This window comes from Lynx canadensis, chromosome A2 (assembly GCF_007474595.2).
Source record: "Lynx canadensis isolate LIC74 chromosome A2, mLynCan4.pri.v2, whole genome shotgun sequence".
NCBI lineage: Eukaryota > Metazoa > Chordata > Mammalia > Carnivora > Felidae > Lynx > Lynx canadensis.
The window spans coordinates 10,114,109-10,139,328 of record NC_044304.2 but is presented as its reverse complement, the minus strand read 5'-3'; the positions used below and the strand labels follow the sequence as shown (position 1 = coordinate 10,139,328).

Below are 25,220 nucleotides of genomic sequence, written 5' to 3'. Positions count from 1 at the left end.
TATGACAATGCAGAGCAATTAGAACCCTCACACATGGCTTGTGTGAATAGAAACTGGGGCAGACACTTGGAGAAACAGATGACAGTTTGTCAAAGTGCTAAACATAGATCTGCAATGTGATCCCGCAGTTCCACAAATGGATATATATCCGAAACAAAAGAAAACATATGTTGACACCAAAACTTACACATGTATATTTATAGCAGCATCACTCATACTGGCAAAAAATGGAAACAACCTGGGGTGCCTGAGTGGCTCAGTCGGCTAAGCGTCCGACTCTTGATCTCAGCTCAGGTCTTGATTTCAGGGACGTGAGTTCAAGCCCTGCTCTGGGCATGAAGCCTCCTTTAAAAAAAAAAAAAAAAGGAAACAATCCAAGAGCCTATCAAATGATAGATTTAAAAAATGCAGTATATCTGTATAGTGGAATATTATTTACAAAACACCAGCAGCAGCAGCAAGGAATGAAGTCATGATACTTGCTACAACATGGATGAGCCTTGAAAGCATCCTACGAAGTGAAAGAATCCAGTCGCAACAGACCACAGGTATGATTTCACTTAAGTCAAATTTCCAGAAAAGGCAGATTCCCTAGAGACAGAAGGTATATTAGTGGTGGCCCAGGGGGCTGGGGTAGAAGAGGGTAACAGGACTGAGGAGGGAATGTTATTGTGTGTGAGGTTTCTTCTAGGGGGTTGAAGGTGTTCCAGTCATGTCTGCGTGTTCTAGTGATGCATACATAACTCTATGATCATTCTAAAAAACACTAATCTGTATACTCTCCAAGAGTCAATTTTAGGGTATGTGAAATATACTTCAAGAAAAATGTAAAAATGTGAAACCAAGCATTAACGGTGGAAATGTCAGAGCACAAACTCTCGAAGCTTGACTCACTGGTTTGGATCCTAGTGCTGCCACTTGTTAGCCATTCCCCTTGGGGCATTTAATGAGATTACGTGTGGCTCGGTTTACTCACCTGTAATATGGGACAAATGGCTCTGCCTACTTCATAGTTTTAGTGTGAGAACTCACCGAGTTAATGCATACAAAAATGGTTAGAAAAATTCATGGCATAAAGTAAGTACCTTGTATATCTTAACCGTGATATAAAAATCTATTACTTGATTACATAAATCAGCTCTAGCTCCAAATTTTTAAAAAACTGGAACATCTTAAAGGATTTGGAGAAAGAAGTAGATTCTATTGTTTTAATGATGTCCTAAGCGCGTCTTTTGATTTCAGTCTTGCTATTCAAAGGACAGAACTTTAAAGACATTCTGCTTAACTTATAACTTCCCACCAGAAAGATGTCCTAAGGATGATTACTTAGCATGTCTTCTCTGTGTTCTGCTTGGGCATAATAAAAAATACTCCTCTGGTTCTGGTGGTGGCCATGATCCTGCTGGAGAAGATAGGGGCAGTGGGAATTGGCACTTACCTGGTGGGTGTTCCATAAAGGGAAGGTCTGGAAGCAGCAGAAATGGCCACGATTAGAGCCGGGACTCCATAGCCCACAGGGAACATGAGTCTGTTCATGAACCTGCTCACACTGGAGTAGTTGACCACCGTCAGGTTGCGTGCCGTGAGGAAGAGGTGTAGACCGTCCAACAGCATCCAGGTGAAGGAGGCCAGGTAGAGATAGTGTAAGGCCCCCGCGATGATGGCGCACAGCAGCTGGGGGAGGAGGAAGGAGTCACCAGGAGGGACTGTCAGGGAGGAGGGTGGCCCCAGGACCCCTCCCATACCTTGCCAGCGGGGAGAACTTGTATATATATACAAGGCAGGGGGTCCTCTGGGACAGTGTCAGTACCTTGATCTTGGTCTGGTTGATGGCCGTGAGGAAGAGCAGGTGGGCCAGGAAGAGGCAGATCGAGAGCTGCAGGTGGAGCGAGGTGCTGGTGTTCTGGATGGCTTTGCACAGGAGGAAGGTGAGGGCTGCCAGGAGGAGGCACAGCAGGGAGAGGCCCAGCCCCATGTAGGTGATGACAGCCAGCACGGGATCCTCCTCCTGGGACCCAGCAAAAAGGACATCACAGTCACAGGTCCTATATCAGTTGACTTTAAGAGGAATTTCATCACCCTGGGTGGGCCTGGCCTAATCAGTGAGCTCTCAAAGCTCTAGGCTCTTCCTAGAGAAAAGGATTCAAAGTTTGAGGGCGTTTGAGGTGAGGGAGCTTCTCCTGCTGGCCTCTGGACAGAAATGCTGATATACTGTGTGGGGCCTAGAGAGAAGGAATGCAGGTAGCCCCTAGGAGCTGAGCAGGGTCCCCTGCTCGCAGCCGGAAAGAAAGTGGAACCCCAGTCCTACAACTGCAAGGAACGGAATTCTGCCAGCAACCAGGGAGCTCACAGGAGGACCCCAGGCCTCCAACAAGAATGCAGCTTTGGCTGACTCAATGGTCTCAACCTTGTAAGACCCAGAGCAGGCAACTCAGCTACGCTACACCCGATTCTCGTCCCACAGAAACCACGAGACATAAATTTATGTTTCTTTAAGCTCCTACATGTGGGGAAACATGTTCGAGAGCGATAGACGTGGAAAGCAGCCTCTCTCAGGGATCTCACCTGCACGTGGCCGTGGGCCATGAGGACGGCAAAGCTGCTGAGGTGGGAGCACTGGCAGGTGGTGCTGGCGTCTCCGGTGGCCGCCATCCTGCAGCCCGTGGTGGACCAATGACCGCCTCCATCCTGACTGTGCTCCCAGAAGACACACAACACCTTCTGCGTTGGCCTGGGCATCACGGCCTGTAGGAAGAGAGCGTCGGTGGGAACTGGAGACTCTTATCCAAAGCTGGTTTGCAAAGGGCTTTCCTGGGGGAAGGAGGCGCCCATGGAGGAGGCCCCCAGGACACAAAGGGTGTTCTCGACAGTGAGGCTGAGCCCTGGACCCAGACCAGTTCCTTGCCCAGCCACAGCCCCATTCCACCAGGACTCACGTGGTGGGAGAAGATGAAGGTGACAGGGGAGCCGAGGTTCTGGGTGTCCTTGTTGCTCACAAAGGCAGAGACGACATCTGAGAGCAGGACAGGGGAGACATCTCCCAGCAAGCCCTTGTGTTCACGCAGAACTGTCTGCTGCTTAGGGTCCAGGATCAGGGGCGCCTCGGCCAGTAACTTGGCCATCCCTGGAGTGGAGACGAGGCCCACCACCGAAGGACCTGCAGGACCAGGCCAATGTGGATACCTCTGGGTGCCCACCAGCGCCCCTTCTTCCTCAGATGGACCCTTTGTGGCCCCACTCTGCCCCCTACCTCCCCGTAAGCTTCAGGTCCCCGTGTGTCACGTCCTTGGGCGTCTTGTGACCTCCCATCTCGGCTGTTACCTGAGTCACTAGATTCATGCACCTCATCCAAGCTCAGCAGCATCTTTGCCTGGTTCAGACTCAAGGTGACATTTCTGTCTCCTTGTTCTTGCACCTTCAGGGACAGGTCTATGAGATGTCAGAGTTATTAAGGGAGTGTGGATAGTATTTGTGGCTGTAGAGGCTGTAATAATACTATCATTTATATGTGTGTTTACATACACACACACACACACACACACACACACACACACACACACTGAATTTATAAAGGATTGTAAGAAAATTCTATGAGCAACTATACACCAACAAATTGGATAACCTAGATGAAATTAACAAATTCCTAGAGACACACAAACTACAAAAGTAACTGAAAAATAACTAAAGTCCAAACAGACCTATAACAGGCAAAAAGAACAAATCAGTAATCAAAAATTCCCCAAAATGAAAAGCCTCAACCAGATGGCTTTACCGGTGAATTCTGCCAACCATTTAAGTAAGAATTAACAAGAATCCTTTATAAACTCATCCAAAAATGGAATAGGAAGGAATACTACCTAAATAATGTTATGAAGCCACCATCACTCTGATTTAAAAAAAAACAAACAGATAAAGCCATTAAAGAAAACAATAGACCTGGGGCGCCTGGGTGGCGCAGTCGGTTAAGCGTCCGACTTCAGCCAGGTCACGATCTCGCGGTCCGTGAGTTCGAGCCCCGCGTCGGGCTCTGGGCTGATGGCTCGGAGCCTGGAGCCTGTTTCCGATTCTGTGTCTCCCTCTCTCTCTGCCCCTCCCCCGTTCATGCTCTGTCTCTCTCTGTCCCAAAAAAAAATAAATAAACGTTGAAAAAAAATTTAAAAAAAAAAAAAAGAAAACAATAGACCAATATTTCTTATGAACATAGATGTAAAAGAATCTTCAACAAAATATTAGGAATAAATTTACCCAAGGAGGTTCAAGACTTTTATCAGAGAAAAGTACAAAAATATTTTTTGAAATAAATGAAAGACCCTGAATAACTAGGAAAACATTCTATGTTAGTGGATTAAAAGGCTTAATATTGGGGCACCTTAGTGGCTCAGTCAGTTGAACATCTTGATATTAGCTCAGATGGTGATCTCACAGTTTGTGAGATTGAAACCCACATTGGTCTCTGTGCTGAGTTGTGGAACCTGCTTGTGATTCTCTCTCTCTTTCTCTGCCTTTCTCTCCCTTTCTCTCTCTCCCTCTCTCTCTGTCTCTCTCTGTCTCATTATCTCTCTCTTTCTCCCATTCTCTCCCTCTCAAAATAAATAAATATCTTTTAAAATAATGAAAAAATAAAAGGCATAATATTGTTAAGATGGCAATATTTCCCAAGAGATCTATAGATTCAATGCAACCCATACCAAAATTCCACCTTTTTTTTTTTTTTCAGAAAGGAACAGTGCATCCTAACATTCATAGGACATTGCAAGGGGCCCTAATACCCAAAATAATCTTGAAAATGAAAAAAAAATTGGAGTACTTACACCTCCTGATTTCAAAACTTACTACTAATCTATAGTAATCAGAGCAGTAGGGTACTAGCACAAAGATAGACATACAGACCTATAAAATAAAATTGAAAGTCCAGAAATAAACCCATACATCTGTGGTCAACTGATTTTCTTCAACAAGGGATGCCAAGACTATTCAATGGAAAAAGAAAAGTCTCTTCAGCAAATGGTGTTTGCACATCTGGATCTCCACTTGCAGTAGAAGGGACCCTACCTCACACAACACACAAAAATTAACTCAAAATGGGACAAAGACCTACATTTATGAGCTAAAACTAGAACCGTTAGAAGGAAACACAGGTGTAAATCTTCACAGCCTTGGATTTGGCAATGGAGTCTCAGATAAGACACCAGTGCACACGCAAAAAAAGAGAAAGTAGAGAAAATAGATTTCATCCGACAGAAGCATCTGTTCGTGAAAGTAAAAAGACAATCTGTGGAATGGGAGAAAAAATTAGCAAATCACATGTCTCATAGAGTCTACTGTTAGAACACATAAAGAACTCTCCCAACTCAACAACCAAAAGCCAAACAACCTGATTTAAAAATAGGCAAAGGACTTGCATAGATGTCTCCAAAAAAAAAAGTATATAAGCTCATATATATACATATATAAGTTCATATATATATATATATATATATATATATATATTATATACAAATATTCAACAATCATGTGAAAAGGTATTAAATATCATTAGTCACTTGGGAAATGCAAATCAAACCTACAATGAGATATTACCTGACATACACTGAAGTTGCTATCAGAAAACAAAATGTAAGCACCAAGTGTTGCTGAGAATATGGATATTGGAACCATTGCGTGTTACCAATGGGGATGTAAAATGGCACTGCCATTTTGGAAGACTAGTTTGGTCATTCCTCAAAAAATGGAACACAGAGTTACCATATCGCTGAGAAATTCCACCCCTACGTCTATATACATTGAGCCGAAAACAGTTATTCAAGCAAAAACTCATCCAGAAATATTCATAGTAACGCTATTCAAAATAGTCAAAAGGTGTCAACAACCCAAATGTCCAACAGTGAACGAATGGCTACACAAAAGGTGGTCAGTGAGTTCGAGCCCCACTGGGCTCTGTGCTGACAGCTCAGAGCCTGGAGCCTGCTTCAGATTCTGTGTCTCCCTCTCTCTCTGCCCCTTCCCCGCTCAAGCTCTGTCTCTCTCGCTCCCAAAAGTAAATAAACCTTAAAAACTAAAATTAAGTAATAAAATGGTGATGAACTTAAATATCAAATAATACAAAATTTACATTCTGAAAAATTTAATAAATTGTCTTCTTTTGAAGATGTTTCCATTTTGTATCTTAAATTCTTCATTAGAATGATTTCCTCTGCTGATAATGTATATTACAATGAAAATGTATACGATTTACAGTTTTATTCGTTTCTTTTCAACCTTTTAATTGGTTTAGGGAGTGTAACACTGAGATACAAGCGTGGTCACTGGCTCCAGTGAGGCTGGGGGATAAACGAGCTGGGAAAGGGCAGGGCAGGAGCCTGGGGCAGACCCCAGTACTTGCCTGTGCCTGCAGATGCACTGAAGGTCAATGTCCCATTGGGCAGGGCCTGGCTTATGTTTCTCAGGACGTCCTCCAGGCCAGCGAGCAGGTTCGTGGCCACACGGCGCTGCTCTGAGCGGGGCAGCGCCTCCAGGTCTTGTGGGGTCTGCAACAACTCATCCACCCCCTCTATGAGGCCCTGGGGGGGGGGGGGGATGAGAGAATGGAGCCAGTGAGCCACGAAGACCCTGCCCACTCAGCCCCGGAGAACAGCCCCTAGAAACTGATTGGTAGATAAAGGTGGTACTGGGGCTGATTCCCTGGGTCTTGGCCCCTGGAATCCAGCGCTCATGGTCAACCCTGTTCACAAATGCCAAGAATGACATAAAGCCCAATGTCCAGAAACAGCGAGAAGAAAAGTCATTTGTGGGTGCAGGTGGGTGCCCAACAGTGTGAATACTGGCGTGTCTGCTCTCCCACCCTCCGTGGGAGGGGCGGGGTCTCAGAGAAGCTGTCATGGTGATGGGGTGGCCTCCTCCCAAGCCTCTATGGGATGCCCAGGTTCTCTTTCTTCTCCTGAGTTGTGCTCTTACCTGGATGGTGCCCTGAGCCAAGGCCGGCTTGAAGTCTCTGCGCAGAACTTGGACTTTTTTAAAGAAGTGGGAGAGTCCCTGGGAAGAGAGGAGAAGGGGCGGGTCAGAGAGCCTCGCGTATGTGTGTTGGGGTTGGGGGGGGGAGCTTGGGGAAATTGGGGGAATTAGGCGGGTGGCACAGAGGGATTCCTGCCTCCTGGTCCCTGCTGGGGCCACCCACCTGGCTCTTGATTCCAGGGGGTTCGGTCCAGGCAGGGAAGGACATCTCTGCAGGGGATAAAACAGCCATTTATTAGGTGTGAGAGTGTCTGTGTGTGTGTTGGGATGGCGGCTGGGGTCAGGTCAGACCAGGTACCTTGACAGGTGGTGTTCATTTGCTTATTCTGGAATCCGGGTTTGAGCTCCCAGCCACGGCGGCAGCGGCACCTGTATGAGCCCACGGTGTTGACGCAGACGGTGGAGTTGTGGCACACAGGCGGCCGGAAGCTGCACTCGTCCACATCTGGGGACACAAAGAGGGGACTCGGGCCCTTCTCCTTCTGTGTCCCGCCCCCTTTCCCCATATTAGTACCTCCCACCTTGGCTGGAGGTGACGTCCCCTGCCGACCCCACATCCTGGTGATGCAGGAGTTATGGGAAGTGTGGGGAGGCCTGACACATAGCACATGAGCCCTGTACAGATGTGCAGGTTGTGAACTATTGAAACACCTTTGTCCCAGTTGGTAATTAGCTGCCGCCTGGGGTCTCCGAGGAGCCTGCTCCTCAGTACCCCGGCTCCTTCCCCAGGATCCCCGCCCCCGCCCCCAGATCTTTTCCCATCGAGCCTCAAGAGAATTAAGGCTTGGCACAGCAGGGCACCGCCAGCATTCATTCTGCTTGGGTGGTGTGGGTGCCACTGAATACGCATGCAATCAGCTGTTCTGAGTGTGGGTCTCCAGGACGTGGCATCTGAGCTCTGGACCTTCACAGACGGTGTTGTTTGGGCCATTGGGGGACCCAGGAATGGGCTTCCAGCCAGGGAGGCAGCGGCACTCATAGCTCCCAATGTTGTTGAGGCAGTGGGTGGTGTTGTGGCACGGGTTTTGCCCCGAGGTACATTCATTCACATCTGAGGACAAAGCCAGAGGTCAGGGTCCCCTCCACTGGCTGCATCCACCTCTCGCTGCCCGGCATCAGGGACCCTGCTGTTATTGCACGTGCTGCCCCCTGGTGACCTTCAACCTCAATCTCAGTGCACCTTATGATGGCCTCCCTGCAAGATGGGCGTGGCGGGGACCATGGTCCCCGGTTTACAGGCTGTGAAACCAGGGGGGAAACTGAGTCATGGGGACCGGACTTTCTTTCCAAGGACTCTCAGCTACTCCCTCCCCAGCTCTGGCCCAGGCTCCCTTTCCAGGAACTGGAAGCGACACCCTCCCCCTGCTCCCAAGAGGCAGGTGAGGAAGGGGCGAGACCAGGGGATGCTCACAGAGGCGGGGGGCTCCACAAGGGAACCCCAGGCCCGGAAGGCCCTGCTACCTCCCCGCTCTGTGGTGGGCCTTCTGGGGAGGCAGATCCTTGGGCAGAGCAAAGCCCTAGTGTTTCAGGAACCCAAGGCTCTTCTCCCTGCTCCGTGGGCTGCGGGGTCCGCCTTGGCCCCGCCCCAGCTCCGGCCCAGCCTCACAGCGTCTTCCGGGGCCTCTACCTGAGCACACGTTTGGGTCGCTCAGGTTGAGCTCCAAGCCGGGTGGGCACCTGCAGGTGTAGTTGCCCTGGGTGTTGATGCAGATGCTGCGGCCTTTACAGAGTCTGGGTTTCCGCTGACATTTGTCCACGTCTGCAGGGGGAAGGAGAGGGTGTTGGAGGGCTGCCTGCAGCTGTTTCCTGGGATAGAAGCATCTGGAAGGCCCCGCCGTCTCTTCCTCAGCGAGCGGGGGTGCCTTTTCTAATTCACATGGAGGCGTCCTAGGGGCGAAGCATGGTGGCCCAGATGTTTGTCCATATGTTGAAATTCTTGGGGAGAATCAGGCAGAGCCTTGCACGGGAAAACAGATGGAGGCTGAGCGGACAAAAACCCAAGCCAGGAAGCCAGAAGGTGTCTTCTCCAGGCAGGGCTGCTGGCCAGGGCCAGGGCCAGCTGGGGAAGATGGGCTCCTCCCTCCTCAAACCTCCCTCCCCCATGTTTCTCATGACCCGGGGGTCTGGGAGGGCTCCCAGTGTGGCCAAGCACATGTGGGCTCCAGGGGGGGAAGGACTCTTCACGGCAGCCTTTGATGACGGTGAAGAAGGTGGATATTGTGTTGGAACACACATGCTGTGAGCGTGTGATGTACCTTGAGCCCTGGAGTTTGGAAAGGCATAGGAGACCAGGTAGGACGTTCTGTGGAGAAAGTGAGACCAGTGACCCCAAACCTCGTAGACGGGGAGACGGAAGGTGCGGGGTGGTTCTTGCCTTGACACGTGTTCTCACTCTCATTCCTAAACGCTTTTGCCCCAGAAGCAAGCAGGTATCCGGGCCTGCATTTGCAGTAGAAGCTCCCCTCTGTGTTCTGGCAGTCTGCAAATTTTCCACAGGACACTGCCAAGGGTGGCCCACATTCATCGATGTCTGGAACACAAGAGGACAAAGGGTCACCAGCCAAAAGAGTGAGTTCCCACAGGGCAGAGGCCCTGGCCTCCAGCCCTCCTCTGCCATGGGGGCCCAGAGAGAACTCAGTTCACAGTTCGTTGGACCGAGCTGGAGCCAGCCGCTCTAGAAAGCCTGCCGACTGATCTGCTCACCTCTGCTCTCCGGCTGGGCCTGACGGCACCTAGATCCATACACTCTGCTGTGTTGTGACGGGGGCTAGAAGGTCTGCATCCCCCTCTGCGGGCCTTGTGGGCCAGATGGAGGCCCTGACTTGGGCTCCAGACCCTCCCCTCTGAGACCGTTTGCACCATCGGGAGGCTGGGGGTGGGCTCCAGTCAGAGGGACGGTGGCACTGGAGGCCACTCTCAATGCTGACAGTGGGGGGAGTCGTGGCTGGGTGACACTCACCACTCACACCTGAGGCTAAAAGCCCCTGCCCGTTGACAGCTTTCACCTCCCATTACTCACAGTGGCCCAAGTACACCTCACAGGGCCCATCCCCCACTCCCCCCCCCCCTGGTGTCAGGCGCTTTCAAGATGCCCCAGGGTGTCTCTGGAAGAGTCTTACTACGCCAACCCTGGAGGAAGTGACCCTTATCAGAGCCTATTGCAGATATGAAATGAGGAAGCACCAAGAAGTTGCTCACAGCTGAGTTATTGCAAGGTGGGTTCCTGGCCTCCTAGCTCTTCCTGTTCTCTAAACGTGAGGGGAAAGATGGCCACGACCCTGGCCCCTCGGAGCAGCTCGGGGACCCACAGAGCAAGGCTGGACACCGTCAGCTATCGACGACCTCAACAACTTGATCAGGTGAATCAAAGGGCAGGGACAGAACGTTGGGTCCCGGACACTCCCATCGGGGGACCAGAGACTTTCAGAGCCTGCAAGGGCTCACGACCTCGTGCTGAGTGGGGGTCTGGCAGGCAGCTGGTCTCCCCCAGAGCAGAGTCTCCTACCCGAACTCGAGGACTTCCTCCTAGGGCCCCGGGCCCAGGCTGTGGGCGTCAGCCCCAGGACGGGACAGCAGGCGGGAAGAGGCACGGCCCCATCTGGGCCATGGGACCGCCCTCCTGTCTTCTCAGATGGGGGCGATGGCTGGACACCCGTCTCCGGGGTCGTGGGATGGGGTGGGGTCCAGCGGGGCATGGGTGGTAATGAGGCGCGCGGGAGGGGAAGACACGACGAGGAGAAACTCTCAACCGGCAAACGTGCTCCCAGAAGGGAGCGGGGGTCCAGCCACACCAGCCGCAGGCCCCCTGGTGGCGCTCTCCCGGGCCGGAGTCTCCGTGAGACGCACGCACAGACGTACAGGGGGTCCGCGAGGGGCGCCTCTCAGGGCATCGGGAGAGGGCGGCTGGGCAGGAGTCCTACCACCTTTTTTTTTCCGTGATGAAATTCACTTTCCCCCAAATATTAAATGACACACGGACGTTTGGAAGACAAAGAAAATGTAAAACAACGAAAATCAAGAGAATCGCCCATAAGTTCACTACACGGACTACTGGGAAATTTTAGAGTTTTTTCTTTCTTTTATCTTTTCAAACATGCTAGGAATATTTTCCTTCGTTTTTAAAAAATATGCATCTAAGTCTATTTCGGCACATGAGGAGTATTTCTCAGTGTAAAATGGGGATAATTTCCTTTTTCTTCATTTTTATCGTAACACTCACATAATATTACTAATTGTGGGACTTTGGGACAAGTTCCTCAATCTCCCTAAGCCCAAATTTGATCATTTAAAAAACCAAATAGCTCTGCTTCCTCATGGGTCTGCTGTGAACAGTGAGACCCCTCCATGACCTTGAGGGGTCGGGAGTTCCTGGTGAGCTCACGCCAGGAGGAGAGCCTGGGCTTTCAAGTCCTGTTTCTTTCTTCCCGTTGCTTCCATTCTTTCTCCCCTTTCCTTGTGCAATGAGCACGATCATAGTAATAACAGCAGTAGCCACGATAAGAGCTTGTGTTGGACAGTCCGCTCCATACTCTTTATCGGTTCTCCACACGGGCAGATTTTAAATCTCACTCCATCCATGTGGGGTGGGTACAACGATGATCCCCAATTTACAGACAAGCAAACTGAGGCATAGAGAGAACATCTTCCCCCTACCACTTCCCCCAATATCTCCATGCGCTCACCACCACCCCCCCAGGCCCCTGTACCATCACAATTCTCCAAGCGGTTGGTGAAGACGTCCCCGGATAAAGAAGTGAACCCTGGAGAGCAGCGACAGGCCGTGGCGTTGACACATCTGGAGTTCAGAGGGCACCACCGTGCACAGTCTGTGGGTGCAAAGGGTGAGAGGACAGAGACCACAGTCAGAATCTTCAAGGAATGGAGGCAGCCAGCCGCCAGCTGGGGGTGAGGAGCAGAGGAAGAGAGGCGGAGGAGCAAGAGGGATGGCTGCCATTGGAAGAAGAAAACACAGAAAACTCTGGACATTTGTGGAGGTAGAAACGGTTTCTCTTATCTCCAGAAGACCAGAGCCTCACTTGAAGAATATGCCCCGCTTTGCCTGCTTGTCAGTGAGGGGACCCAGACCCCAGCATGCACTCCCCCGTGTATGTTACCCATGGGGCTGGCTGGGCAGACTCACCACTAGTCTTCTGGGCAGCAGCTCCCAGTGGCAACAGCAGCTGTGTCAAGAGTCCTGGGGCAGAAAAAACAGAGATGCAGTTTCAACCCTTGTCCACGTGGTCATTGTTCCCGGGAGGTGGTTCTGATGCTATAGTCCATGGCTCTCCCAAGGCTCTTGTAACTTACGAAGTTTTGAAGACCAGTCCTTTTCCTTCCATCTCCCTGGACTCCCCGAGGAGTCCGTCACTAACAGACATAGACCTTGTGGAGCCTCAGTGCTATAGGTAAGGGGACAGAATATACACAGGTGACGTCAGGGACACAAGGTAGAAATTCCAACCTTTCCCGGTGGAGGGAGTGAATCTTGAAGCACAAAGTCCTCAGATTGGCCAGGTTCTTAGTTCTCTGGCAATGGCAGAAATCTACCCTGAGGATTTCTCTCCCAGGGTCACTGTCCCCTCTTTGACATACATGTTTTGGGGCACACGAGAAGAACATGGGTTTGGGCGTCAGACAGCCCCAAGTCTGAGCCCTAGCTCACAGCAGTATCAGCAGGGCAGGGAGCCCTGGAGTCAAGAGAGGGGGGCAGCTGATGACAGGTGAGGAGTGACAACTAAGGGCACCGTCAGGTAGAGCCACCGTCTCCTGGTTAAGAGGCCTCTCCAGGTACAGTACCAGGAGCAATGGGTCACTGGACAGGCTTTGTGGTATGAAAATGGCTGCAGGTGCAAAGGAATCTACCCTACAGGCAATCACTGGGTCACCTGTTAGAGTCTGTCCTTCCATTCACGGGAGGCATGATGCTGCTATGATGGTGTTTTGTTTTGTTTTTAATGAGATTAACAGTGAAATCAGTAGACTCTGATTAAAGCAGATTACTCTCTTGGCAAAGAAGAAGTCAAACTTTCACTTTTCGCAGATGACATGATACTCTACATGGAAAACTCGAAAGATTCCACCAAAAAAAACTGCTAGAGCTGATACAGGAATTCCGCAAAGTCGTGGGACATAAAATCAATGTACAGAAATCGGTTACATTCCTATATACCAATAATGAAGCAACAGAAAGGGAAATCAAGGAATCAATCCCATTTACAACTGCACCAAGAACCATAAAATACCTAGGAATAAACCTAGCCAAAAAGGTAAAAGATCTGTATGCTGGATACTTATGAAAGAAATTGAAGACACAAAGAAATGGAAAAATATTCCATGCTCATGGGTTGGAAGAACAAATATTGTTAAAATGTCAATATTACCCAAAACAATCTACACATTCAATGCAATCCCAATCAAAATTGCACCAGCATTCTTCTCAGAGCTAGAACAAACAACCCTAAAATTTGTATGGGACCACAAAAGACCCCAAAGAGCCAAAGTAATGTTGAAAAAAGAAAACCAAAGCGGGAGGCATCACAATCCAGGACTTTAGCCTGTAGTACAAAGCTGTAATCATCAAGACAGTATGGTCCTGGCACAAAAACAGACACATAGACCAATGGAATTGAATAGAGAACCCAGAACTGAACCCACAAATGTATGGCCAACTAATCTTTGACAACGCAGGAAAGAGTATCCAATGGAAAAAAGACAGTCTCTTCAGCAAGTGGTGCTGGGAAAACCGGACAGCGACATGCAGAAAAATGAACCTGGACCACTTTCTCACACCAGACACAAAAATAAACTCAAAATGGATGAAAGACCTAAATGTGAGACTGAAAAGCATCAAAACCCTAGAGGAGAAAACAGGCAACAACCTCTTGGACCTCAGCCACAGCAACTTCTTACTCAACACGTCTCAGAAGGAAAGGGAAATAAAAGAAAAAATGAACTATTGGGACCTCATCGAGATAAAAAAAAAAAAAAAAAAAAAACTTCACCACAATGAAGAAACAATCAGCAAAACTAAAAGGCAACCAACAAAATGGGAGAAGATATTTGCAAATGACATATTGGATAAAGGGTTAGTATCCAAAATCTATAAAGAACTTACCAAGTTCAACACCCTAAAAGCAAATAACCCAGTGAAGAAATAGGCAGAAGACATAAAAACACACTCTTCCAAAGAAGACATCCAGATGGCCAATTGACACACAAAAAAATGCTCAACGTCACCCCTCATCAGGGAAATACAAATCAAAACCACACTGAGATACCACCTCACATGGGTTGGAGTTGCTAAAATTAACAATTCAGGCAACAACAAGTGTTGGTGAGGATGTGGAGAAACGGGAACCCCCTTGCACTGTTGGTGGGAATGCAAACTGGTGCAGCCACTCTGAAAAACAGTGTGGAGGTTCCTCAAAAAATTAAAAATAGAATCACCCTACAACCCAGCAATAGCACTGCTAGGAATTTATCCAAAGGATACAGAAGTGCTGATTCATAGGAGCACATGTACCCAATGTTTATAGCAGCACTTTCAACAATAGCCAAACTATGGCAAGAGCCTAAATGTCCATCAACTGGTGAATGGATAAAGAAGTTGTGGTTTATATATATGATGGAATACTACATGGCAATGAGAAAGAATGAAATCCTGCCATTTGCAGCAACGTGGATGGAACTGGAGGGTATTATGCTGAATGAAATCAGTCAGAGAAAGACAGATATCATATGTTTTCATTCATGTGGATCTTGAGAAACTTAAGAGGGAGAAGGGAAGGGGAAAAATAGTTACAAACAAAGAGGGAGGCAAACATAAGAGACTCCTAAATACAGAGAACAAACTGAGGGTTGATGCGGGGAGGGAGGGAAGGAAAATGGGTGATGGGCATTGAGGAGGACACTTGGGATGAGCACTGGGTGTTGTATGTAAGCGATGAATCATGGGAATCTACTCCTGAAGGCAAGAGCACACTGTATACCCTGTATGTTAGCTAACTTGACAATAAATTATATTTAAAAATAAAATAAAATAAAAATAAAGCAGATTACTCTTCATAATCTGGGTGGGCCTCATCGGTTGAAGACCTTATGAGAAAAAAAGGCTGACCACCCCCCACCAGGAAGAGCGAATTCTTTTTCCAGACTGACTTTGGACTTGAGATATAACATCAACATCTCTGGAAACATCCCTAGGTTTCCCACCGCCCTACAGATTTTGGACTTTCCAACCTCAAAAATCTCATAAACTAATTTCTTTTATTTTTTAATTATTTTTTAACGTTTATATATTTTTGAGACAGAGAGAGACAGAGCATGAACGGGGGAGGGTCAGAGAGAGAGGGAGACCCAGAACCCGAAGCAGGCTCCAGGCTCCAAGCTGTCAGCCCAGAGCCCGACACGGGGCTCGAACTCACAGACTGTGAGATCATGACCTGAGCCGAAGTCGGACACTCAACCGACTGAGCCACCCAGGCACCCCTAAACTAATTTCTTAAACTGACACATTCTCTCTCATCTCTCTCTCTCTCTCTCTCTCTCTCTCTCTCTCTCTCTACATATATATATATATATATATATATATATATATATATATACACGCATACATATACATCTCTATCATATATGTACATATGCTTGTATACACATACGGAAACTACTGTTTCTGTTTCTCTAGAGAACCTGGTGTAATACAGGCTGTAAAATGAGAAAGCTCTGATAAGTCCCCCAGTCTGCCCTAGAAATAAGTTTCACCAAATTTCTTCTTTGAGACATGAATATAATTGAGCTAGTACCATTCTTAAAATTTCTTCCCCACTCTCCCCTACAAAGATAGTGCAAAAATCAGAAACAGAGCAAAACCCAGGAATAAAGCAAGGAACAGAGAAAATTCTCGGCCTGGATAGAGTTCTCTGACAGCTTTCGTGGCCTGTCCCCACTGTTATAATTCTACCTACCCGGCAGCAAACTTAGATGCCCGTCTCTCATGGTGAAGATACCAGCAAGCCCAACCACGGAGGATGCTGCCCAGTCTTGGGGTATGTGTGCGTGTGTGTGGGTGGGTGGGTGGGTGTGTGTGTGTGTGTGCGCTAAAAAGACTTCCTGTTTTAAGTCTGACTTCAGATAGAAACTCATCATTGGATGAACTTAGATGAAACAGCAATCTGCTGTTTCCCACACCCCGCCCCTCATATTTCCCTGTGATGACCATCTCTGAAACTCACACTTCCATTTTTAAGTATTTGCTTAGCATTTCCAGTATTTGGGCTGAAAGCCTCTTTGACGGTTTTTATATCTTTTTGATCTAGGAAGACCTCCCAATTATGGAGAATCATTCTCCCGGCTTTTTTGGCCCCTCTGAAGACTGTGGTTGAGAGTGAACAGACTTTTTAATCTATTTATTATCTACTTGTGTACTTCTTTATTTTTAAGTTCTTATTCTGAAACAAATGTAGATTGACGGGAAGTTTCAAAATTAATATAGAGAGGTCCTTCACCCGGTTTCCTGCCAAAGATACATTTTTATGTATTTAAGTATTTTTATGTGTTTAACAATCATCAAATATCTAAACCAAAAAATTGCATCAGTACAATGTGCATGTATAGTTCTGTGACACTGTGTTACGCAGACAGGTTCCTGTAACTATCACTACAATAAAGATACATAAATATCCCATCACCCTCATATGACCCCAACATCCCTAATCCCTGGCTGGTCTAGAACTAAGGTGTTTTTATTCTTCAGCAACACTCAACGCAGCCTTAGACTCCTATGTATTGGTGAAGGAAAATATTCCCGATAGGTTTTAAAAGATGAGAAAAACGTCCCCAGATGTTACATTTCCTTGGTTTTCTACCTGGCCATGCGTATTATTAGTCTGCTAGCCCTGCCGTAATAACATAGTATCAGCTGGGCGGTTTAAACCACAGAAATCTATTTTCTCAGTTCTGGAGGCTGGATTCCAAGCTGAAGGTGCCAGGAGGGTTGGTTTCTAGTGAGAGCTCTCTCTTGGCTTGTAAACGGCCACCTGCCCCTTGTGTCCACATAGGACCTTTCTTTGTGTGTGGAGATAGAGAGGGGAGGGGAGGAAGGGAGGGAGAGAGATCCCTGGTGTCTTCTAGTTCCAAAGCCGGAACACTTCTCTCTCTGCGTCTCTTGGCCACGATGCCAGCCCTGCCTTGTTCCCCTTCACTTTTCTTTCAGCCTGTATTCCCTTCACAAAGGGCTTCTGTGCTGCTCTCAGGTCTGAGAGCTCCAGATGCCCCACAGTCTTGGATGTGCCCCTCCAGTGTCTTCAGGCCTCTGGACCTTAACAACCCATCGTGGGATTCCCGAAGGCCTCCCCTGATGGAAATAGGAGTCAGGATAACGGCAACAAGCGGAGGGCACCTCCAGCCACGACACCGTAGGGGCGGAGACGGTGGTCAGAAGCCCCAGGGAATGGACGACGCCTGCTGCCAGCTGGGGACCAGAGAGTAGAGGAGGGGAGGGTTGGCTGCTGTTGGAGGAGGGAGATTCTAGGCAGTTGAGGAGGAGGAAACAGTTTCTCTTATGTCCAGAGGAAGTCCGTTTCTGAGGCTCATTCACAGAATAAGCCCCGTCTCCCCGGCCCCCCCTTGTCAGTGAAGGAACCCAGTCCCCCAGGGGCTGGCATGCACTCCATCACTGATGGGGCTAGCTGTGCAGGTGCACCTCCAGGGTTCAGGGCTGCGCCCTCAAAGGCAACAGCAGCAGCACTGTGGTAGGATCCTCTCCCTAAGGAGAGGGAAAAAAAAAAAGGGAGAGAAAAGAAAAAACAAAACTTCAAGGTACCTGGCTATGCACCTGCGTGACAACATTCCTCATGACCTTGTAAACTGAGACTACCTAATCAGACTACATGTTTGTGTATGTTACCATATATGGGAGACAAGGAAGTAAAAGATACATTTAAAACTATGCCACATGGCGTTCGGGGCTCAGTTCTTTGGGTACGAATGCAACAGAGCAGTGCCGGCAGGAATGAAGTCGCTTCCTGGAAAGAAAAGCCTCAGTGTCACGACTCTCTGTGCGAGATTCCCGCTACATTACCTGGGGAGGGTCCTCCGGGATTCGGAGACGGTGCATTTCCACCCTCTTTTCCACCAGGGATAGGAACCTCGAACCTCGAGCCTCAGGGCGCCGGGAGAGGGGCCTCGCCTGGTAACAGCAGACCACTTGATCCGCAGGAGACTAGCCCTCCGGTGCACCAACGGAACCCATGGGGCCCAGGAGCCAACTCAGGGAGCACGGCCCAACAGACTGGTAAGAACCTGGGTTCGTTTGGGCACACCAGCCCCTAAGAAGCAGAAGGGGAGCCCGATCACCTCCCAGAGTTGCCCTAGAAGTTCCACAAAGGACAGGGAACGAAGCTGCAACTCTAAGGCGCTGGGCGGCAGGTTGGAGTCTGGTTAGTCTCCCTCAGAACAGGGACTTTAAGAAATATTCCCAAGCAGCTGCCGAAATTCCTTTTGTTTGGAGGAAATTCCCTGTCCTCTCTGGACCGACATGAACTGCCTAATTCCACTGGTGGAGAACAAAACAAAACAAAAGAAATCTGGAGTCTGCCCCTCTGTCTGAGCTGACAAGATTTAAAACTGGGAATTCTCTTTCTCTGCCTTCTGCTGGCACCTCTCCTCTTCTGCCTTCCTTTCCCCCCCTCCTCCTTTTCTGTACCCCCAGGGTGGGGAGGGGGGCAGCCTGCATAACTGGCTCCTCAATGCCTCAGGCACAATCAGCCTCTACTCCCCCCGCCCCCATGTCAAGGAGCAAAGACCACCGAAGTCAGATTTTCCCACCAATGTCCTAGGTAAAAATTCACCATGGGGAACAAATTGTCTTACGAGGACCCAAGTAAAACGTATTCAGTGTTTAAGCGAATTTGTTGGTTTGAGAGAGACAATGTTCATCAGCATTAAAACAAAAACAAAAACAAAAACAAAAACAAAAAAACCCCACTTTTATTCTACCTAGATTTGCTGAAGGTCAAATAAGCTCATGCTATCTCTGTTCCAATTTGTTAACAAAAGGGTGATTTAAAGTAATGGTTAACTTTGTCTGTCTCATAGTTTTCATGGGTAATTGTTAAGACAGCTTTGAAAGTCTCTGGTAAACTAAAACGTGAAAGATTTTGCTTGCATAATAAATCGGGATTAAATTCATTGGAAATCTAACGAGGCAAGAGGCTAAAGCACTGATGACTGGATGTAGGTCTGTGCTTTTTGACGTGTCAGAGAAAAACCAAGGATATTTGAATCTGTTGAAAAACATGCTTTGTGCTTAACTGATTCATAAGTTTGCCGTCTGAAAAAATTCTAACGTAACAGTTCACAATTGGTTACCACTTAGTTTTCACTGGAGACTAAAGTTTCTAAGAGTTAAACTTCTGCCAGATGTAATTAAAACTAATGAAAATAACAAAAGCAACTCTGTATATAGATAAGCAGGAGATACGAAAGAAAGATACAAGAAATGGAAATACATTTTTGTTGAAGGTAAGAAAAAAAAAGTGATTTTGTCCTAAATGAGACTGGTTATTTGGAGAAAAATGGCTTGGGACAAAATATAAATGCAAAGAAAAGTTGTAGAAGGTTCGCGAAGGAAAGTCTTTAAAAAGAAATTTTATGTGTGGTCAGGACGGACTAAGATGAAAATAAATGGATTTTGAAAGTACTCAGGGTTAAGATTAAACTTCCTCCTCCTTTGATCCAAAGGCTGAGAAAATGATAGCGACACCCTTGGTGCCAGCCTCCAAATCCTCCACATTTGTGTTGTTCCTGTTCAGCAGAGGACTGGATGCCTCTGCCATATGAGGGATGGGCGATATATAAAGGGCTTTCACTAAGATACATGGGAGCTGTTTTACCAAACTTAGCCCATGGTATGCCAAAAATGGATGTCCACACAGCTGAAGCATATTTATGTGGGCTTTGTTGAGAAAGGGCAGGGGAATAGACCTTGACTTTGGCCCTTTAACCCCCGCCCTCAACAGCCAGTGATCAATATGTAAGTTACTGTTGGGCCAAAATGAAATTAGTGCGTCCTACGACAACCAGGAAAGTCTTGCTTGGTCACAGTCCATACCCAAAGGTCCTACAGGCAGGAAACGAAAGGGTGAGAAAGAACAGGAAAGACCAGGCCAGCTCTTGGAGGTAGAGTCAAGCCTGGGTAAGAAAGACTACTCCCAGCACCTTGCAAGACTAACAGGGCTTTGGGCTGCCAGTTACAGGGCCAGCCAAAACGCGGGGCCAGGAGATGAGGTTTCTCCTGGCCAGCTATAGGAAATTGAGACAAGGGACAACTTTCCGCCTTTTTCCTATAGATGGGTAATTCCCCAACCAAGGCCCTTTGGAATGCATTATGGTTCATTTTCTTTTGCACAAAGGCTTGGCCCCAATACCAATTGGAAGAGGGAACCTGGCCTCAGTCAACGCCAGAGAGAAATATCAATGACAGTACTATCCTACAATTGGACATGTTTTGCAAATGTGAAGGGAAATGGGGAGAATTCCCCTATGTTCATTGTTCCTGGGCCTTAAGGAAAAAATCGAGATATATGTTAAGCAACGTAAGGTGGATTGTCATTTAATGGCAACCCTTTCTAGAGCCCAGCAATCAGGAGGGGACACAATTAAGGGCCCCTCACCTGTACCCAAAACAGACCTAGAGAAGGAAGAAGGGAACTCTCCCTCCTCCTCCTCCTCCTCCTCCTTGAGTCCTCAATCTACACATAAAAAAAATAATGCAATTCTGCTCCCTGCTACCCACCTTATCCAGGCCCTCCCCGTAATGTAACAGGCATGTTTCCCTTACAAGAAGCTAGAATGCCAGAAGAAAAAACCTTTACATTACAAGGTTTAAGACAGGTAAAAGGAGATCTAGGTACGTTTTCTGACTGAATAAGTATATAAAGCCTTTTCAAAATATTACGTATGTTTTTGACTTGACCTGGAAAGACATAATGCTTTTGTTAAACCAGACTCTTAGTGAGACAGATGCTTTATAAAAAAAAAAAACAACTAAGGAAATCTAGATTTGGCCCTTAAATTATGCTAAATTAGCCACTATTTTACAAACACAAAATGGGAACCCAGTGGCCTTCCTGGAGAGGTTGAGGGAGGCTCTCATTAAATATATGGCTATCTCCCCTGACACCCTAAGGCTGAGATGATTTAAAGGACAAATTTGTCACTCACTCAGCCCTACATATTCAGAGAAAATACAAAAATTGGCTGTTGGCCTTGAAGGGACCCTGGAGGAGCTGTTATGAGCTGTCAATTGGGTATATTACAACCAAGATCAAGAGAATAAAAAAAAAAAAAAAAAAAAAAAAAAAAAAAAAGGAGGCTTAAAAAAATCTGAGGCCTTAGTTGTGGCCTTAGGTACTATGTGAGATCGGGCTTCCCGAGGTCCTGGCACCAAGTGCCATTTATATGGGCACTGAGAGCACTAAAATGAGCATGTCCTCAGAGGGGACAACCAAAATGAAAACCCCATAAGCCATGCCCCTTATGTGGAGCCAATCACTGGAGATCTGAATGCCCTACGGGGACCTCTATCTGTGAGGGCTCAGATAACAATGTCCCTGGAAGGGATTAACCTGGGCCTGGGGCTCTTCACAGTGGCCCCCCCTAACCCAACTGTCTATCAGAAACCCAGAACCTCGAGTAACCCTAAATATAGAAGGGAAGGAAAACTGGTTGATTTCCTTCTCGACACCAGAGCGACCTTCTCTGTCCTCCTTTCCACTCCAGGCCAACTATCCAAATGCAGCAGGACAATTAGGGCCATCTCCGGAAAACTTCTAACTAAATGTTTCCCTCAGCCCCTGGGATGTCTATGGGGAAACCTAATTTTTTCTCATTCTTTCCTGATAATGCCAGAGAGACTTACTCCCTTCCTAGAAAGGGACATTATAACTAAATTAGAGATTATGGTGCTACTAACTCCAGGACAGGTAAAGAATTATATGAGTTTTGGAAAATTACTGGATATTGTAGGCTGTAGATACCAGGGTTCAGGAAAATAGTTTGCTGCTATATCAATTATTAAAGAAGACTCAAGCCGACCTACTCTCCCCCAAAAAGTTAATGAACTGGGGTCTGACTCCTAGATATTGTCTCCAGCCCTTGGAATGGTTACAAACAGAGCAGGGCAATTACTCTTACCAAGCTCTCAGAGGTAAGAGAGCATTAAAACACAGCATCAGGCCTTTCATTTTGGGAGGGACAAAACTTCTCAAATGGCCCAAAGGATGTTTACTGGAAAAAAAATTTGTCAAGGACAGTTCTGCAAGCAGGATCAGCCTGTGAAGTATGTCTTAGAAACAATCCCTTCAGGGGCGCCTGGGTGGCGCAGTCGGTTGAGCGTCCGACTTCTGCCAGGTCACGATCTCGCGGTCCGTGAGTTCGAGCCCCGCGTCAGGCTCTGGGCTGATGGCTCGGAGCCTGGAGCCTGTTTCCGATTCTGTGTCTCCCTCTCTCTCTGCCCCTCCCCCGTTCATGCTCTGTCTCTCTCTGTCCCAAAAATAAATAAAAACGTTGAAAGAAGAAAAAAAAAAAAAAAAGAAACAATCCCTTCAGCCACAAACTTGCTCTCCCAGGCAATCAAAAAACTGGAGGCTGTCCAGAAAAGACTGACAATTAGGTTCACTCGTATACCAAGGTCAAGGGAATTCTAGTATCTGTTGGTATGGAGTGATACTTTTACTAATTGAGTAAAGGCCTTCTCCTGCCAGACAAAAAAGGCACAGAAAGTAATAAAAGTTCTGCTTTATCAAATAATACCAGGTTCGGCTTACCTAAAAATTTTTCAAATTAATAATGGTCAATAGCTGCCTTGACTCTTTCTCTGGTAGCAGTCCTGGCTCGTGGAAAAGTTTTACACCTCAAAATAAAGGAGACTGTCTGCTTATACTCAGCAAAACTCTAGGTAACACTTCACAAGCATTAGATGCTTTAAAAATTTTTCGTGATTCAGTTAAGGCCAAACTCTTGGAAATAGAGCCACCGTTGATTACTTACCGCTCCTGCTTCTCCATCACCTGGGTCATGAGAGATTCCCTGACATGTGGTGTTTACAGAGGTTGTTTGACAGGTTTGGACACCATAGACATGATCTTCAGATGCCATCTTGTCGGTCGGTATAATTTTTACTTTGTGTTTTTCTCTGTGTCTGCTAACGCCTGCCAGCCTTCCTGCAGAACCATACTATGGGCCACTCGACCGACCCCGTGGGTAGACTCCAACTGCTGTACCCCCACACCGTCCCTTATCAGCCTGAAGAAGCCAGAACAGTCGTTGTCCCTGTTCCCTAACGGCGGTTCCAGGCCCTGTTCCAGCGGAGAAATAAATAGGGCAAGGGTTAACATTAGGCAGGGAGAGAGAAGGGACCTTCAGGGGGGCAGACGGCAGCTGCGGGTGCGAGGCTGAAGAAGCGCATGGGGTTCTCCCCTTATGAAATCCTTTATGGGCGCCCTTCCCCCATTATCAAGGGCATAGGGGGAGGGATCTAAATGAGATAGACCATCTAGCCCTGAGACAACAGATGCGAGCCCTTGGCTCTACCCTAACCACCTTACACCCCTGGGTCAGGGAGCGATTATCTGAATCTGACCACAGACGCTCATCCCTTTAAACCAGGAGATGCAGTATGGATAAAGGAGTGAAATGTCCAACCGCTAAAACCCCTCGGGAGGGGCCCGTTCACTGTCATTCTGTCCACCCCTACCGCAGTAAAGGTGGCCAACGTGGGTCCCTGGATTCACTACAGCAGAGTGAAGCCGGCATCTCAAAACTGGGAGTGCATTCGTGACCCATCAACGCTGTGCAAACTGACCATACAGAAGATTCTGGACTCCGGAGTCTCCAGAAGACTGCAGCCCTGCTTTTGTCCCCCCAGAAGCTGATCTACACATGGCAGAAGCTTGAGAAATCGGCAGTCTGGAGAAACAAAAGACCGTCGTTATTTTCTGTATGTTTCCTTGCTGTGATGCACTGTCACGCCTCGTTTCTCACTATTATCATGATTCTTGCTCTACTCTTTGCCATAGGATTGGCCGATGCCACCCCGGCCAGCTGGAAATGTGGTGAGAGGTTTCTGTGAACACTCACCCTCCCTTTGTGGATCGGATACTTCATTGGTACCAACACAGGGAAACAATGGCCATGAGAGACTAGAAAATTAGATCCCCACAAACCTTATAGTAAAACAAAATACCCCAGTCCTACGACCAGGGTTTGGCTTCTCAAAAGTTCAGTTATTGGGAAAAACTGTCTTGCCTGGTGGGGAAAAAGTTCATTGTCGTCTCTGTTGAAAACTTAACATGCGAGGGGTGCCTGGGTGGCTCAGTCAGTTGAGCATCCGATCTCGCGGTCCGTGAGTTCGAGCCCCGCGTCAGGCTCTGGGCTGATGGCTCAAAGCCTAGAGCCTGCTTCAGATTCTGTGTCTCCCTCTCTCTCTGCCCCTTCCCCGCTCATGCTCTGTTTCTCTCTGTCTCTCAAAAATGAATAAACGTTAAAAAACAAAATTAAAAAAATAAATAAAACTTTACATGCATAAGCCAAAGAGTTTATAACTCAGCTGCCCGGAAAACCCAGTGGTGGGGGACCCCAGATCACCTTGAGCCAGGTCCCCACCCCTTGTCTAACTTCTCTCATCTCCGAGAGGCCTGGGACAAGGTCAACACAGCCGTCCAAGGGCGGGTCCCAGGTGGTCTAGCCTGGATATGTGGAAGGACAGCCTATAGAGTACTTCCCTCAGTCTGGTCAGGGTCATACACGCTGGGGACTCTTCATCCATCTTTCTCGTGCTCCCACTTGCCAGAAGGAAACATTTGGGACTCCGAGTGTATGGGGACAGGGAGATTCAAAGAAAGCGGTATGCTTTACAAACTGGCAACTAAAAAGATGATGAATGGCCTCCCGAGCGTATAATCCAATATTATGGCCCTGCCACCTGGACAGAGGACGGGTCCTGGGGCCACCGTGCTCCCATTTACATGCTAAACCGCATAATCAGACTACAAACAGTTATAAAAATTATAACCAGTGAAGCTGCCAGAGCTCTTAACTCACTAGGCAAGCAGCAAACCAAAATGTGCAATGCCATTATCAGAATCGCGTGGCCTCAGATTACCTCTTCTTCTGAGAGAAAAGTTTGTAAAAAGTTTAACCTAAGCAACTGC

The 25,220-nt window shown here is 47.7% G+C and overlaps 1 protein-coding gene across 2 annotated transcripts in view; it reads right to left on the bottom strand.

The window, feature by feature from the left end:
- The window catches only part of LOC115504999 (adhesion G protein-coupled receptor E2-like), a 30,622-nt gene extending 14,379 nt beyond the window's left edge, over positions 1-16,243 (bottom strand). For both annotated transcript variants that reach the window (XM_030302322.1, XM_030302312.1), the window contains exons 1-16: positions 15,975-16,243; positions 12,319-12,410; positions 12,152-12,205; positions 11,718-11,837; positions 9,386-9,541; positions 8,639-8,770; positions 7,916-8,062; positions 7,310-7,456; positions 7,175-7,221; positions 6,955-7,032; positions 6,383-6,560; positions 3,322-3,429; positions 2,937-3,157; positions 2,566-2,745; positions 1,811-2,008; positions 1,439-1,674 (exon numbers count right to left, since the gene is read on the bottom strand). In XM_030302322.1, the coding sequence (XP_030158182.1) occupies positions 1,439-1,674; positions 1,811-2,008; positions 2,566-2,745; positions 2,937-3,157; positions 3,322-3,429; positions 6,383-6,560; positions 6,955-7,032; positions 7,175-7,221; positions 7,310-7,456; positions 7,916-8,062; positions 8,639-8,770; positions 9,386-9,541; positions 11,718-11,837; positions 12,152-12,205; positions 12,319-12,410; positions 15,975-16,228 (2,348 nt within the window). In that variant the 5' untranslated portion in view covers positions 16,229-16,243. The remainder of the gene's footprint in view (positions 1-1,438; positions 1,675-1,810; positions 2,009-2,565; positions 2,746-2,936; positions 3,158-3,321; positions 3,430-6,382; positions 6,561-6,954; positions 7,033-7,174; positions 7,222-7,309; positions 7,457-7,915; positions 8,063-8,638; positions 8,771-9,385; positions 9,542-11,717; positions 11,838-12,151; positions 12,206-12,318; positions 12,411-15,974) is intronic.
- Between the last annotated feature and the right edge of the window lie 8,977 nt (positions 16,244-25,220).